This window comes from Metopolophium dirhodum, chromosome 4 (assembly GCF_019925205.1).
Source record: "Metopolophium dirhodum isolate CAU chromosome 4, ASM1992520v1, whole genome shotgun sequence".
NCBI classification, from domain to species: Eukaryota; Metazoa; Arthropoda; class Insecta; order Hemiptera; family Aphididae; genus Metopolophium; species Metopolophium dirhodum.
The window spans coordinates 5,787,503-5,805,083 of record NC_083563.1 but is presented as its reverse complement, the minus strand read 5'-3'; the positions used below and the strand labels follow the sequence as shown (position 1 = coordinate 5,805,083).

Sequence of the window (17,581 nt, the reverse complement as noted above, 5' to 3'; positions counted from 1 at the left end):
AAGAATTAAAAAAAACATGAATTCATTATAAATTGAAAAAATGGGATTAGCATGCTTTGTGAAGCACACCGAATAGTCAGGAGAGGAGTAGTATAGAGTTTATGAAATTATTAAACATTTTTTTTTTAAAAAAAGAATACATTATACCTATTGTACAACAAATATTCTTTTCTTTGCTCAAAAGCGGAACTTTTCTACTTTACCGGACCCCCCATTATTGGCAATCATCGTTTTCAATGTAGTAAATTACAAAAAATAGGTCTCCGGCAAAGTAGAAATATACCAAATTTTTTTTAGTGACCACGATATACTTGTAAACAGGAGGTAGTTTTAAAGTATTATAAAATAAAAATACAAACAATTTAAATGATTTAATACTTAGAAATTTTATTATTTTAAATAATAAATATCAAATAACACTGGTTAAGCAGTTACAAAATTAAAAAAAAATGCATGACAACAGAGTGACTAAAGTATTAAACTATTAACACTGTAAATAAAGTAAAATCATATATTATTACTCGTGTAACAACAAAAATAATTTATAAAATTAAATAAAACATTTATTAATACATAAATCCAGGAGTTAACAAAAATTGAATACATACTATTTAGTTGTTTCAAAATTATAATATTAGGTACGTCATTTTAATAGAGGAATGCAATATTTTCATTATGAAAAATAAGCTAAAAAATATTATTAAATGTTGGTAATCAACTTTGTGAATTGTGCCAATGTTTCTTCTTTGAATACCTACACTCAATTATTAATATTAATTATATTAAAGTATCAATTTATGTACTGGTAACACATACGGAAATAATCCATTATTTGAACAGCTGTAGAAGAAATCAATAAATAATACATGAGTAATAATAGCTTTCTTTGGCATAATACACAAACATGAAATGTGTTGATTATAATTATGAATTATGATAATTAATACATAATCTATGAATAATGACTTATTAATACTACATTATTATAGCACCACACTTTCACATTTTAAAATACTGTTAATAGCTTATTCAAAAAAACAAAAAAATTGACTAAAATATCATAATAGATAATATAATATATAGGTACTCTTATATTATCTATGGAAAATATACATTTCTGTAACAATAAAAACGATAAAAAAAAAACCAGTAGGTATCTAAGGAAAGATAATTAAAAACTGTTAAATTTGGTATAACATCTATAAAAAATCAAATAAACCTTTACATATGCAGTTACAGTTAGAGAGCCTAGATATATAAAGGCTCTCTAGTTACAGCTATAATAGAATATACATGGATGTGACAAAAGAAGAATACAATTTCTAAAAAGATTTATGTTCAAACAGTTGGCATTTAAAGATAATATCTATATAGAATTTTGAGTCAAAAAAAAATTATTAGTAACTAGATTCCAAATCTCTTTGGACTCACACTTGTAAATAACGGCAAGTCATATTATATAATTTTCTGTTTCTATTAACTTACTATCTTTCTTGACAAATTTTATAAAAAAAAAACTAGGTATACTAAGACAAAATTACAATGAATATAGTTTGTGTCTTGTGAGTTAACTTTCATAAAACTAATCTTAAATTACAAGTCCCTCAAGCCATAAGTACTACTGTTGGGTAGTTCCTTAAAATCATGTCAACTCACGTTAAAATCACATAAACACCGCATATATGCCTATTGTAAAAAACCTTACAGATTGTATATTTTCTAAATAAATGTTAAAAAAAAAAAAAAAAATTACAAGTAAATCTGTAAATATGATGAATATTAAAATCAATAAATTGGGTTAGTGAAGAGGGTGAAGAAATGAAAGTGTCCCTACCTAGTACAATATATATGATATATATATCTAAATAATTAAAAACAATTGAAAATAACAAATACTGAGAAAAAATTTTTTTTAGAAAAAGTACCTAATTAAAATAGTTTTATCATATTTTAATGTTTTTGTATACATTTAGGTGAAATATTTAATACATTCTCGAAGTATGAAATTAAATCCTTTGGTAACACTCCTGTTGATTAAATTTATTAGAGTATAGGTATCTTAATTAACCATAAGAAATAACATAATTTTAAGTTACTAGTTAGTATAGGTAGTTGCTTGGTGTATAATCTATATTAAGTTACAATACTTTTAATATGGAAAGTAATTGAATGTATTGGCCACTAAGATGAAAAAATATTATTATACAATAATTACACTTAATGTGAAAATGAAACACAAAAAATTTATATTTAGTGATTTATTATTGTATAGACACTATTTTTTTTCTAACAATTTAGCCGCGTATCTAGATGTATAGTGTTAATTTAGTAATAGTATGAAGTACCTATTGTATAGGATGAATTACCGTGTAGGTTAAGAAATCGTATCATTTATGAGATATACAATTCAATATGATTGTATATTTATTGTTTACACATTATAAAAGAGAACTAAGGAGACTATAACCAATTAAAGTAATGTAGATATAGAATGTAAGCGAATAAAAATTTATATTTTGATTACCTTAGCAATATTGTTGTAAAAAAATTATATTATTGTTAATACTTTGGTCTTGTTGAATTAGTAAAATATAAAATAAATTAAGTGATAAAATACACTCAAACTAATTTCATTCCAAAAAATCAGTCTCAGGGGTTAAACAAAATAATGCAACTTTATATAATAATAATTATTATAAATTGTGTTAGCTTATTGATTATAATTTATAATTATATAAGTATAAAAATATTAAAATATACTCTACACTACAAATTTAACACATTTTCTTAATACCCTCAATAAAACATAAATATTGAAATTGAAGCAACTCGATCATGATACAATGCGACGCATTCCACACTCAGTACAAAATTTAATATCAACAATTGGATATTTGAATCCACATTCATGACAAAATTTAGCAGCTTTCAGCAATGTAAGATAATTATCTGTTGTTGCCTGCTCAGTTTTTCTGTTCAAGCTGATAAAAAAAAAAAAATAATATATACATCAATAATTAATAATATTATATATTATAATAATACCTATAAATTAACTTATATAATATAAATCTGTACAATTATTATTAATTTGCAAAAATCTTCACTAATATAAACATAAAAAGAACTTTATTAAATTATAAAATGAATTGGATTATTTTCTATAATAATTTGATTGATAAAGTAGTTCTAGGTGATATTTTATAAACTATTACTTTATAGGTAGTGTTTAGTGATTAATGAGTTATTTGATTTTATAATTTATAATTTATAAAATGTGTTATTAGGTGTCAGGTTTGAGTGAACTATTATATTTTAATTAATTATTTAAAACAAACACACAATCTGGTGAACACATTATTTGCTTTAGTAACAGATGCCAAAAATACAATGCACTTTATTAAATGAAAAAAAAAAAATGAATTATTCTAAGTAAATACTTATGATTAGTAAAAAAATGGCATACTCATTTCGTTTATTTTTGTTTAGCTAAGTAACATTTTTTTTAAATTAAAAAAATTAATTAATCAATGTTGTATACTCGGTGTTCATATCTAGACCAAATAAGCAAAACCATAATAAAATATGTGTTATAATGTGCTATAATTATCAAATATGTTAATAATTTTAATGTGTTAACTACCCGTGTTAGGCTGATTTTGGCAAAAATCAGTAAGTGTTGGATTCCAAATGAAACCCGTTCAAACCGTGCAAGTACCCGATGACAATTGAAACACCATTGATTGCTCGCCTTACCTTCCGTAAGCTGAATCAGCACTGCTATTAGAATTAATTCCGTTGATCATACTAAGGGCAGAGGTTCTATTCAAAGATGGTGATACTATATCATCATCATCTGTTATTTTCAACAAGTTTTCAAATTCCGACACAGATTTTAAAAGTTCTCGTTCCGCCAAATCAAAATTGAGATTTGATTTATCTTTTTCATTATCACCATAAAGCATATTTTCAATAGCTATATGTTTTTTATGATTATGAGCGATGTTTCGTTTTGTAGGACTTTTTGGATGATCTGTACCTCGTACCATAGCACTATGAGTTTTATTATTAAAATCAGCTGATTCAATACTAACAATAGAACACAAACTTAAATTGCTTAGATTATGTAAAGGATGACTGTTAAGATTAGTGTCAGAGTGAAATTCATTGGGAAATGCGTTTTCAATATTATCTGGAGACGATACTAAAGGAGAGACTGGTGAATATTTAACGAATGCAGATGTTGGAGACAATTGAAGATTTTCTATATTATCAGATGTGGTAATATTTAATGGATTTTTAAGACCAATGTCAATTATGTTTATGTCTAGATCGAGTTCTTTCATTTGTTGTTCAGCTGATTTAAATGGATCGTAGCTATCCAAACAAGGGTTGTAAATATCCAAATGTGGTTGGCTAAAATAATAAAAATCACAATGTATTGATATTTTACAACAATTAACATAAAATGTTTTCAAAAAGCTGTATTGATTATAAAGAATAAAGATTAAGAAATAATATTTTAAGGATTTTATAAGAAATAATCTCTATGACCGTTACTCATACATAACTACATTTACTACATTAGCTGATTGTTAAGTACATAGGACAATCCCACATCATTAAAAGAATAAAAATACAAGCTATATAATTTAAAACAATTTTTTTCGAGAGCCTTTTTAAACCTGTATTGTCGTGTTAACCTACTACAGCTCCCTAAATTAATAACCTTGGAAATTAATATACAAGAGTAACAAACTTCAGGTCTTAATTTATTCTACTTAATTATTTATTGACACTAATTTTAATATACTAATGTGTTTAATATTTTTTTCAGCTTCTAATAATATTCATTAAAGTTATACTAAAAATATCAAGTTGAAGTAATTTTTTCTATGAAAATTGTATACTGAGTTACCAAGAAGACGACATAAATATTATAGTAATATGTGTTAAATTTGTGTATTCTAAGATAGAAAAAACTATTTCAGCCAGTTCTTCAAAAAAAAAATAATGAATGTAATTTAAATTCAAAGAAAAAAGGTAAGTTTTTGTTTGAAACAAATTCAAAAATAATTGCAATATTAAGTCTTCTAATCAGAAAAAATAACCCGAATCAAATTCATGATACTCCAGCTGAAATATTTAGTGTTTCTTTAAATTGTAATCACACTGTATAATATCTAAGAAATTAACATTGAACATTTATTTCCAACATATAATCATCTTGACTGACAAATGTTATGGATTCAATAAAGAAAATCTAGATGCAATTAATTTTAGTGCCTACTTTAATAATAATTATTATTTATAAATGATAAATAAATACTTTTTCATAGGTATTAACATAAAATTATATCAAAATTATTTTTATTTCAGTAAATTAAATTAGAATATTTTGTTTATAGATTAAGTTTGTTCAAAAGTATGAAAACAATAGTATTTCTCAGTGTTTATAGCTAAAGGAGTGGTACTATGTCAAGTGTTCGAAAGTCATGTGTTAGAAAGTCAAGTGTTATAAATTTAAGTCTCATAAGAGTCATGTGTTATAAAACGGATTTCTCATAAAAATCATGTGTTATAATATAATATTATTAGTGTACCTACATACATACATGTTCCTTATCGTTTAATCGTTTTAGCTAAATGTTATCTTTATTTGTTATCCGAGGAATACAAAAAGAGCAGAAAGATACAGAAGTAACCGTACAACGCTCAATAACAAACTCAACGTCCATTTCCAAAAATACAAACGACCAAAATATCCGACTACAAAATATATGTAAACGATTAGAACAGAACCCTGAGTATAATATAAAAGAATTTCTTAAAGCAATTGCTTCAAATTTTAAATTTTAAACATTTTTACAATTATTCCTTTTTTTTTAATTGTTTAACATTAACATTTTAATTCACACATAATATATAGTTAATTCAATTTTTTATATCTACTGTAATTTTTATAATAGGTACATAACTTTTATGACATATGATTTTTATGAGAAATATATTTTATAACATTTGATTTTTATGACACTTAATATTATAATATCTGACCTTATAACACATGACTTTCTAACACTAGACCTAGATTCAAAGGAGTAGCGTTTTTTAGTCCTATTTTTTATTCTTATTTATCAATATTTTACAATTCTCAATGATTTCTATATTCAATATAATGAGCAAATGTTTTTAAATAATGTTAGAATTCATCTTCTGTTAAGCATGTAATAATATGACAATTTGATTTTCAATATTTTGCATAAAATTGCATGCTTCCGCCTCGGCTTCCGCTAAAAGTTGTATTAAAGTTATTTACTTGTATAATTTCTGTAAAAGTTACCTTATAAATTGCATCATTTATATACAATATTATTTTTCTTTTTAACAAATTAAATGCAAAATTTTTTAAATATGTATTTATACATTTTAATTATCAATCAATTCACAGCTTATTCAAACATTGAAATACATTATACTTTCCACTCACGACTTTGAAATTTTTTTTTTGTCAAAATTATTGACCATCTTATTAACTCCTTGTTTTATGTGATTTTGAGAACTAAGGATATAGGCCGATTCAGATTTCTTCATAACTGTTTCATTTTTTAGATCTGGCTTTTGAGGCAAGTATATTTTATTTTTAACCCTAAAAGAATAACACTCAATTAATTTAAAAATTACAAACATATTTAACATAATAGCGGTTATTACCCATTGAGACTTTTTGATATTTGGTCTTTCTTTTTCACTACTGTTGACAGTTGACGTGGGATATTAGCTATAAAAATTAATTTAATATTATTGTTATAACTTATTTTTTTTTTTAGTTTACTATCTTTCTATCTTCAAATAATATTTATGTTTTCATAGATTTTACAATATACATTTAAAATACAAACTATATAATGAAATTAAATGTATTTTTTTGTGTATATAATTGAGTTCTATAATTAACAATGTCATGTGTCTTCCTTTATAATAACATATGTGTTTTAGAAAAGTTAACTTACAGCCAGATAAAGGGAGAGATTATAAATACAGATATCTAAATATAAATAATACAATGGGTTCTCCTTCACTCACTTAAGGAAACAAATTATTTAAATACCTAGTCTAGACTAATATTATAATTAATAGTCCTTGAATAACATCCAAACTGTAAGACATTTCTAATTCTGTTTCATTTACATTAAATAATATTAATATTAAATGTACCTATACTAGAATACTTATATTTAATTAACTTAAACAAACCATATCTTTTAATGTATATTTATGAATAAAATATTGTTTTAATGTGGGTGGTAATATGCTTATATGCATGCATATTGCATAAAGTCAGTTCTAAAATACAAAATACATAATCACCATTGAGTATAGATGGTACATTATAATATATGACTGTTTTTGATGGATGACTTAAAAATATATAATTAGTTTGTAGGTAAAAAACTAAATGTACTTACATACAATATTTCTATTTGGCGGGGTTCTTTTTTTAATAGTTTTTAATGGTTGTATCACTTTTATTGGTACACTTGAAACATCTCGAGTAAAACTTTTAATTTTTGGAGAATATTTCTCTTTAGTAACTGTACGCTGTGACTTAAGTGGAGGAGCACGGTACTAAAAATAGAAATAAAATAAAAATCTTAAATAATAAACAAATCAACGTCTACAAAACATTTTTTTTTTTTAATTCAATATAATTAAGAACTAAAAATAGGTACCCATTACATTTTTAATTAAATATACTAACTTTTATTCTTGCTTCAAGCCGTTCTTTAGCTACTTGACTTATCACTGGTGCAGTAGATATTCGCTGAGCTTTTTCTCTGCAAAACTCTACATGTCGATCATACGATTTAGGTCCAAAATTTCGTGCACAATGTGGACATTCTTCAGAGTCAACAGGTTTAGTCGGTAGTTTTTCATCAACTTTTTCACCTCGTGCTGCTTTCACAGCTCTAACAAGCTCTTCATGCTTAGCTTTCCAGTTTTTTTTTGAATTTTCTATGCCAATATAGGCATCTTGAGCCTTTTTCATATGTGGTAAATATGCTGCCATATCAGTACCTTGTCTACGCTGTTTAGACGAATCAAATGGTACCTTACGTTTTTTAGCGTTTTTTTGGCATATAGTTGAGTGACGTTGTAATAAACTTGGACGGAATGAACGATTGCATATTATGCATGGTAACAATTCAATAATTTCATTTTCTTTTGGAAATCCTATAATAATAATAACAAAAATAATAAATATGAATAAAATCATATAAATATATATATACCCATATTAGATTTACAATTTATACAGATATTGAAACAAATAATAATCTTATTTAGTGATTAATGTATACTGATGCAAAAAACAGTATGATTTCTAGTGATCAATATTATATATGAATATTTCAGGAATAAAAGTACAACTATGAAATTAAATAAAAAGGAAAAACGGTTAAATACTCGATGATTAAATGTATACCAGGAAGTACAAACAATACTTTGATAAGTCAAGCACGTAATGAAGGGGGGAGGTGGGAGTGATTGCCCCCCTTCCCCCAAGACCATATTGTAGTAACTAATAATTAATTAGCACATTTTTTAAGCCTCAGCTTTTCTGAAAAAGGGTAATTGCCCCCCTCCCAAAATAAGCACCTATTTACGTGCCTGAGATAAGTTGTAAGTCAAAATGAAATTTGTGAAACTGTTTATAAGGATTGGACTAAACAGTTGGAACACCACTTCTTATTAGTTCAATGTATGAACTATATGATTCAAATGTCTACAAAAAAATATTATAATGTCATATGGTTCTATTTCATATTAGATATTTACGAAGATATTTATTTATGAAGATCGATGACTAGTGACTAGTGACTATAAAGGAGTATTTAAAGCCCCAGTGTTATATTTAAATATAAAACGAATACACACCCCTAAAAAAATCCTGGTTACAAGTATACAATGTTCATAGTAAGATAGGTAGATGGGAGACCGCTTAAAAAAATTTCAAACTTATTTAATGATTAAAAAAAAATGGAGAGATAACTATTTAGATAAACATAAATACCACAAATAATAAAAACTTATTTCTAGTCCTGCAAAGTTATTCTCAAGATGTGCATGTTTTAAAAAAATATATTTAACTAAAGATATTTCTACATAAAACCTGCATATTTTTTCTTAGAATATATACCTAAAAATAAATCCATTTGGTTATAGAATACAATTATTAACGGAAAATAGCACTGAACTCTATATAGTTATACAGCTTAGTGGAAAATAGGTAAAAGATGATAAAAGATTTAAGATTTCATAGGAATTTCACTATTAAATAGTAAAATAGATATAAGTACTTGAAAAATTTTAATCAATGATTGGTAATATATATAGGTAATTAATAGAAGAATTATTTATTTATTCTTGCGTTTAAAAATGCAATGCAAGAAATTGTGAAGAACAAAACTTATTTTATTTTTATATTAATATTTATAGTGTTTTAAAGTGATATGTACCAATTAATTAATTGATTTTTATTTATTTAGGTTAAGTAGCTATTACTTATTATAATATTATTATTATTAAAATTGTAATAAGTTATTACATTTTTTAAATATGTCTATACTCTATACCTGATACATGTATAACATTATTAAACTATAACATAAGTAGTAACATATTAACAAACCATGTAATACCTAGATTGATATCATGCAAATAAAATAGTTTCTAGCTTCTTTATTTAGCTACTAAGGTATCAGATTTTGTGTGTCAATATTTCGTTAGGAACTCAAACTACAAAATTATATTATATGTATGGATAAAAGTTAAAAAGCAAAACAATGATTAAATAAAACAAATCAAAACGGATGGAAAAATAAAATATATTAGACACTAATTATTAGTATCTATAGGTAGACCATGGGGATTTCAAGCAAACACAGTATAATAACAACCTACGTGTCGAATACAAACAGAATAGATGAGCAGTAGATAGTGTAGATCTAGATAATGCCCGAAATTGACCTTGGATTTTTTTCATCTCAGTATGATTAATCAATAACTGTCTAGAAAAAATCATAATAATAACAATAATAACAATATATGCGTACATAACACTGTACAACGGTTATGTAGCACTAGACCGTACAATGTTATATTATTATAACTTTACAAAGGGTAAAAATAAAAATGTCCAATAGAGATCAATCGATTGTCATTATAATAAAATAAAAATTTGAATTAGGTACCTTCGTCATAATGTGCTTGGTCCATTTTCGGAAAGTGGATCTCGCGAAGGATGGCAACAACGAAATAACGAACCACTCGTCTATAATAGTATGTAGGCAGCACACACACCTGAGCAGGCAGGTAACAGTAGGTATGCTGTTGTATCATGTACAATATAATTACATCAGTTTTTGTGACACTCGGCAGAATCACAGATGTCGGAGAGAATGTTACGTTCGAAAACAGCGTACTATAACTTAGCAACAAGACGGGATGGTTGTTAGTTGTTACTATAATAATATCACAATAATTATATCGTCGTATCCATGAGTATCATGCGGGGGCGGAAAACAATCGATACGACTCGACAACGGCGAACCGTGTAGGACGACACAGCGTACCGACCAACGAACCGTTCGTACGAGCACGTCTTGTCGTCGGCATACAAATTATACATGCAATTTATGACTACAGTCACACTTCCAGTACAATAATATTATTATTTTAAATTTAGTATTTACGTCTTATCTGATGCGAAGCCAGTAGCGAGTAACGACGATACGAAACGCACGGTAACATTTCATTAACTGAAGAACTGAACTACAGTACAAAGTGAAGCGAATATTGTGAATGAGTATTGAGTGATGACTGACGAGTGAAAACAACGTAATCTGTTTATCATACTATTATCATTACTTATGATTATCTATTACTGGTGATAACTCTAATGGTGATAAGAGCGACAGATTAGGAGGACGTGCCCAAGACCACAGATTTCTATCCAATTGTAGCACAGATGTTGTCGTGTACTCGTGTAGTATGGTAGTAGTAGTGTAGTAGTAGAAGTAATAGAAGTCTGTGCCACGGGAGGTAGTACAACTTTACTACACTCAGCGTCAGATATATTAGGCATGGCGGTGGCGCGGAATAAGGAAAACCAGGGGTTCTCCGTATATGGATGTTATTCCGAATAACAACGATGTGGAGAAGATATTATCTTTCTACATTGTGCCAATAACAAATATTAAAATATCCATCAGATAGATTCTATATTAGTATATTCCCACAGGCTTAGATCATAATTTAATAGTAAGACCACCGGTATATTCCATAATTTCCATATCACATTATAATCGACGGTCTTCTAAGACCGTGTTATGATCTATTAATATTGTCATTGTCAGCCGAGGTCATTTATTTTTGTACATATTTTATGATAAATAACTTGGTGGGGAGCGCCGTGCGGTCGAAAGTCGAAACACACCGCAACTAGTTTGGGCTACACTGAAAAAAGCCGCCGCGCCTTGTCAATTTATCTGACGCCGACCAGTGCTATCAAAAAAAAACTCTGTCCCACGAGAGATCATGCCGCGCACCGACCAAAACTAGTCCCCCCACGCTTCATACCTGTCAAAGGGGAACCAGTTTCGACAGCAGGGTGACGCAGGGGGATGCGCAGAACCGGCATATTCTCTCGTGGGACAGAGTATAGTGCTGTACGGCACCATACCTTTTTTATAAGCATTTAAAGTTCGAATTTTGACAAAATTTATCAAAATTATTTCAAATTTAACACCATCTATTACAGTGATCTACTTGTAACCTACAGTACAGCAGAGCGACATGCACTTATACCCGCTTTTTTAAACATTACTAGTAAATATTTTAAGATTATGGCATTTCCTAAGAATATTTTTCTTATTATTTAGATTTTAGAGCAATCCATTTCATAGTAATAAGTACCTATACAAAAACACGAAAATTGGCAAATTATTTTGTACTTAAAATTGATAGAATTTCAATTTCAATTGGTTGACGGTTGTTAAAGGTTAAAAACATCTAAACTACATAACATTTTTACGAGCATTTGAAAAATATATACCTAAATAACAACTTTTATCAAAGGAATATCGTTTCAAACGAGATTAGTTCATTTGTTGTAGTGATTCAAAAATGATTAATTATATATACTTGAAACTTTCCACTATTATACTTTACTTATAATATTAACATTTTGAGACCAAAAGGAAATAATATCGTGGTTTCCCGCTAACGAGTAATGAAAATCATATTACCTATATATAGACGGCAGCCGTCGCGGCGCGCCGTCGCCTCGTTCGCAAAATAGGTTAGGTATATACAGTATAAACACAGAGTACTGACAACCGCGATCCACTTAAGAGTTAAGGATCAAATTGTCCAAAGTAAAAAGACGTTTCGAAAAAATATGATCAGTATATAATATAATACACTAATGTACATAATTATTATACCTACTAATTTAAAATTTTAAAATAAATACAACATTTTACTGGAAACCATGAATATAGTATACATTCCAACTTGTTTATTTTATATTCTGAGTAGATCCTTGAATTTATTGATTATAGCTACAATAATCTGTGCTTTTTGATTCTGAGCGATGAATGTATTGATTTTAAAATTGTAAAAAGTAACGATGTGTGTTTTTTAAAATTTAAAAATTGTTTATATCTGTGTACACAACTGCAAGTAAGTACCTAGTTGAAATAATGCTTCGATTTTAAACTTCAGTATCTTGTTCAATGGGAAAGTGAATATAGTATTGGTACTTTGGGGAGTAAAAAGTAAAAATTCAGTTGTTTTCAAAATCGCCAAGAAAAACAAAAAAAAAAAATTAAAGAAAACCGGGAATTTTTACACAGGACAAAATGGTTTTTGGTGTAACTCTAAGACTAATGACCGTAAATACATGGCATTTCCACTGAATGTTTCTATAAGCATAAAATATTTTGACTTGTTTTGAGCTGCTTATTCGGAAATTTAAGTCTCCAATATTTTTAGTTTTTTTTTTTTTTTAATGTCAATAAAATACGTAAAAATCACAAGAGTTTGCAAACTATTTTGAGTTAGAAATTAATATTAATTTTACTTTTAAATCTAAGATTAAAAGATTTAATACAAGATTTCTCATATGTTTGTCTATCTTTCCTTAAAAACGTCTACCGGAATGTCAAATTAAATTTTTATGAGCGTTTGAAGTTCAAATTTTTACAATATTGGATATTTACTCGATTTCTCAAGTAGCGATTTTCTTATTTTGTTATAATTCAAAAATGAATAACCGTAGATACTTAAAATTTACACCATGTGTTTTTTTCATCAAATCCTATACTTGATTATTTTTTCAAAATATTTTGACTTGTTTTGAGCACATTATGGACATTTTCAATTTTCAATTTGTTTAGTTTTTTTTTCTATAAATGTCAATAAAATATTATTTGTTGGGTCAAAAAGCGTTAAAATGTAATACAAGGCTCCTGATATATTGTTACAATATCTAGTAGTTTAATAATAATAAAAATTCAAGTGAACAATTTTTTCTTTTAAGCATTTAAAGTTTAAATGTTGACAATTCGTATTTTAAAATTGTAAATTGCTTATATATTTTAAAATACTCATAGCTCTCTTAAAATTAAAATATATTAAAAGGAGGGCAAGTGGATGTCTCTCTGCTATACAGTAAGTTATAATAGTGGGTCACTGTATAATGGATGGTATTGAATTCTTTGATATTATAATATCATTGTATACGAAAAACGATTCTGAGCGGAGATGGTTTTTCAGTGTGGATATTTTATATTATGTTTATACCTATTATTAATACAGTAAACGGTATAAGTTGAATTGTTATTCTAACATTACAACAAAATAACTAAAATTGTTATTATTGGTTATTTAATATGTAATTTCGTTTAAATTTGAACATAAGATAATTATAAAAAAAAAAAAACTGTTTTTGTATACTTTTTGGTTACAGAATAACTTACTTACGTGAAACCTTGTTTTAAATTTGCAATCCTTAGCTATACAAATTGATCATTTTATAACTTTTTAACTACAAAATCATTTTTAAATTTTAAATTTGATAAATGATGTCGAAAATCGAACTTAAAATATTTATAAAAAAAAATTGTGCATAATATGTATTCTTAATATTGTTCAACTGCTGTAGTAATAATATTTCAGGAGCTTTGTATTATACTATACTACACATCTGTCCTACTTATATTATTCAGACATACAGTATTATATAGTATGCACCTACATAAACGATATTGTTTACAATTTTAGTATCTGTTACAATAATATCTGTACCTCAATTTATTTTGTGTTTCTTTTTATTCCTATAGAACACTATATTGATTCTTGCACACTAAATGATTTATTTTTAAATAAAGAACCATAAATACAACTGAAATAAAGAATCATAATTATTTTTAAATTAAAATGCATGCATCTGATTTACATTTTTCAAGTGTGCAAGTACAAAACCTATTAATTGTTCCATTGGCCTTTGCCGTTGTTGTATTTATCAATAATTATCTTGGTACTTATTTAACAATATTTTCAAAAATCATACAGGTATTACACAAATAAAATGATTTTAATTTATTAAAATTAAATAATAAAACTACAAATAATACAGATTTTATATTTTCAATTTGTTGTAGGTATGTGACACTGTAACTGTATAATTTATTTTTGACTCCCTACTCAATAATACCAGACAAACGTTTTGAGGTCGTTGACTTGTTAAATTTTATTACTTGGTATAGGTTGAAGTACTCAAGTTTTCAGACTATTCCAAGCAATATCATCAAAACTGATATATGTAATAATAATGATCAACTATTATGAAATGTCCAATGTTATGTAATATTGATAATGCCTTGAGGGGTGGTGAGTGGTGACATAGTGTACCTTGTGATTGATGTATATTGCCAAAAAACAATACAATCCGTTCAGGGACGAACCGAAGGAAGGTCATAGGGGGGGGGGGGGTACACCCCCCCACTCAGCAATATTTGATTTTCAGTCGGCAAAATGGAATTTATTTTCACCTGAATTAAACCAATTTTTTTAAGACGAGGAAAGGAAAATTAAATATATTGTTTAAATGTTAATATTGTTTTTACTCAATATTTTCGTAATGGGTTATGGAGCGGATTCGCAAAAGTATAGCGAGACTGCGAGAATCGGCACTCAGTACAAGATAAAACACCTAATGAACGGCTTTTTGTCGGCTTATAACCATAAGCGCAACTAGGGGGTTGGCTGGAGGGCTTAGCCCCCAAAAACTTGTAATAGACCCGCAAAATAAATTATTCATTTGTTTCCTAAAATACTAATAAATCTTTAAAAATTAAACTGTATTTCTTACTTTTTTTTTTGGGGGGGGGGGGGGAAATGTAATTATTTAATTTTTATTTAAACTTTACAATTATTTTATATTGCCTATGATAAAATATGGTAAATATCATTAGCTGTATGCCTGTATTTGTTTGAAGGAAACGATTTATGTCGGTATATTGGTAAGATTGTTATACATATTTTTAATGAATATGCACTGAACTAAAGTATAGACTATAGAGACAGTGAATTGCGGAATAAAAATCTCCCAGACTACAATGTTACTGACAACTAGGTATTGATTGATCAAAGATTTTTAAAAGCTAATTAGTGTAATAATTATCATATTATTAGTATTTAATCACAACTATATTATACTTACTATAACTACTTAATAAATAATTTTCAAAAATTAACAACAATATTATTTTGTTTTATATCACGATTTTATACACTACTTATAGTAATATATGGGCTGTCAGACTGTTCTCGCTCTGAGTTGTTTTTCGTATGCAATAATTTATCATTCAAATTTAACACATCCATTGCAGTGACCTACTCAATGACGAGGTACACCTGCTGTATAACGGAGTGACTTAACCGGGTTTTTTTATACATTCAACGATGTAAAAATAAAACATTTTTATGTAGGACCTTTATAAGTAGTAAAACATATAAAACATAAAAAGACGATATTTTACAACGCGCGCGTGTGTGTAATGAACGACGTTCGCCATACGACTATTTAAAATATAGTTGACATAATGACATTCTTCGATTAATAGATACTATATTTTATGATTTTTAAGTAATTAATTCATTCGTTTTTTTATATTAATTGAAATAAATACTTAATTTGTTACAATTATTATAAAGTATATAATTGTTCTGCATATTATTTGTTGTAACTAATTATATATATTATTTAAATAGTATATAGTTTTTTACACAATCTTACAGTTTTGTTTGATATCAAATCGTGTACATTATTTAAAGTTGCTTTGAATAAAGTGAGTGATATGTCCCAGTTGATGTAGGTACCTATGTTATTTTATTAATATTGAATGTGTGTGCATGCGAGGTAGGTATGACTTAGGATTGACGTCGATGTTTGGATTCCATTAGAAAATATTCTATAACAAATCCGTGTCATAATGTCACAGTGTTATCACAGAATAGATATAATACTTAAATTATACCTAGATATTATCGTATACTTTTTTGTGTTCGTAGATGATACCTAATATTGATTGCAATACCTATACGTTCTCTGTATAGTTTTTGTAGATTAAGTATATTGACTGGTTTCCATTGTTTAAGTTTAGTGGGTCATAGGCATTTGCACATTTTGTTGATGACATAATTACACCTTTTTTCATTGCATTTTAAAATTAATTTTGTATGATTTAATATAGGTAATTTAAGTTAGATACGATCATATTATAAAACTGCGCACAAACGTGAAAGTTATAGTTGGAGGAATGTATTGTTGGTTGTTTCTTCTTGGTAGATTTCATGTTGTTCTTCTTGTTGACATTTCATGGATGACATTTTTTTAAATGTAACCAAAATGCTGTAGACATTTTTTACATATTTTTAACGATTTTATATTTTTTAAACATCTCAACTATATAAAAGGTTTTTATAAGGTACCTATGCTATTGCCTTATTTTATTACCGGTTTATCATTTGAAATCGGAAATCAATATAATTGTTTGGTTCTCCAATAGGGATTTAATTTATAATATATCTGTTATTAATTAATTAGGTACCTACTTAAATATTTGTAATATTATTAAATGTTTCATTATGTATGAGATTTGCAGTTATTTTTATATTTATATTTATTAAGACATCCGTGTACCTATTTCTAAATTTGTATTAGGGGGGGGGGGGTTTGTATTTAACATTATTTCCCTTTATACTTTATAGTTTTATAATTTTATCTATTCAAACTTATAAATATTTTTAACTTATATTGTACAATACTTCGGAATTATTACATAATTACGTCCACAAACTACTAAGATTTTTTGAATTTATTACAAAGTGACGCACGTAACTTTGGGCCCGAACCCATTTTAAGATTAAGAGTCTCGTGCTCTATTCCGAGCTTGCTGGGTGGCAGATAAAATTGCCTACTTTGTGATTTCCAATCATAAACAGGTAACAT

At 26.9% G+C, this 17,581-nt stretch overlaps 1 protein-coding gene across 5 annotated transcripts; it reads right to left on the bottom strand.

Moving 5' to 3' along the window:
- Positions 1 to 367: 367 nt before the first annotated feature.
- On the bottom strand, positions 368 to 11,012 carry LOC132943265 (uncharacterized). Of its 5 annotated transcripts, XM_061012179.1 has the most exons (8): positions 10,257 to 10,394; positions 9,967 to 10,073; positions 7,763 to 8,235; positions 7,470 to 7,629; positions 6,715 to 6,781; positions 6,491 to 6,649; positions 3,757 to 4,416; positions 368 to 2,981 (listed from the first exon to the last, which is right to left on the bottom strand). In XM_061012179.1, exons 2-8 carry the CDS (start codon positions 10,046 to 10,048, stop codon positions 2,834 to 2,836), a joined length of 1,749 nt encoding a protein of 582 aa, XP_060868162.1. In that variant the 5' UTR covers positions 10,049 to 10,073; positions 10,257 to 10,394; the 3' UTR covers positions 368 to 2,833. The 5 variants fall into 5 exon arrangements, 4 of the variants coding, with proteins under 4 accessions (XP_060868162.1, XP_060868161.1, XP_060868163.1 ...); XM_061012178.1 differs by lacking the exon at positions 9,967 to 10,073 and having other exon boundaries at positions 10,257 to 11,012; XM_061012180.1 differs by lacking the exons at positions 9,967 to 10,073; positions 10,257 to 10,394 and adding an exon at positions 10,758 to 11,012.
- Between the last annotated feature and the right edge of the window lie 6,569 nt (positions 11,013 to 17,581).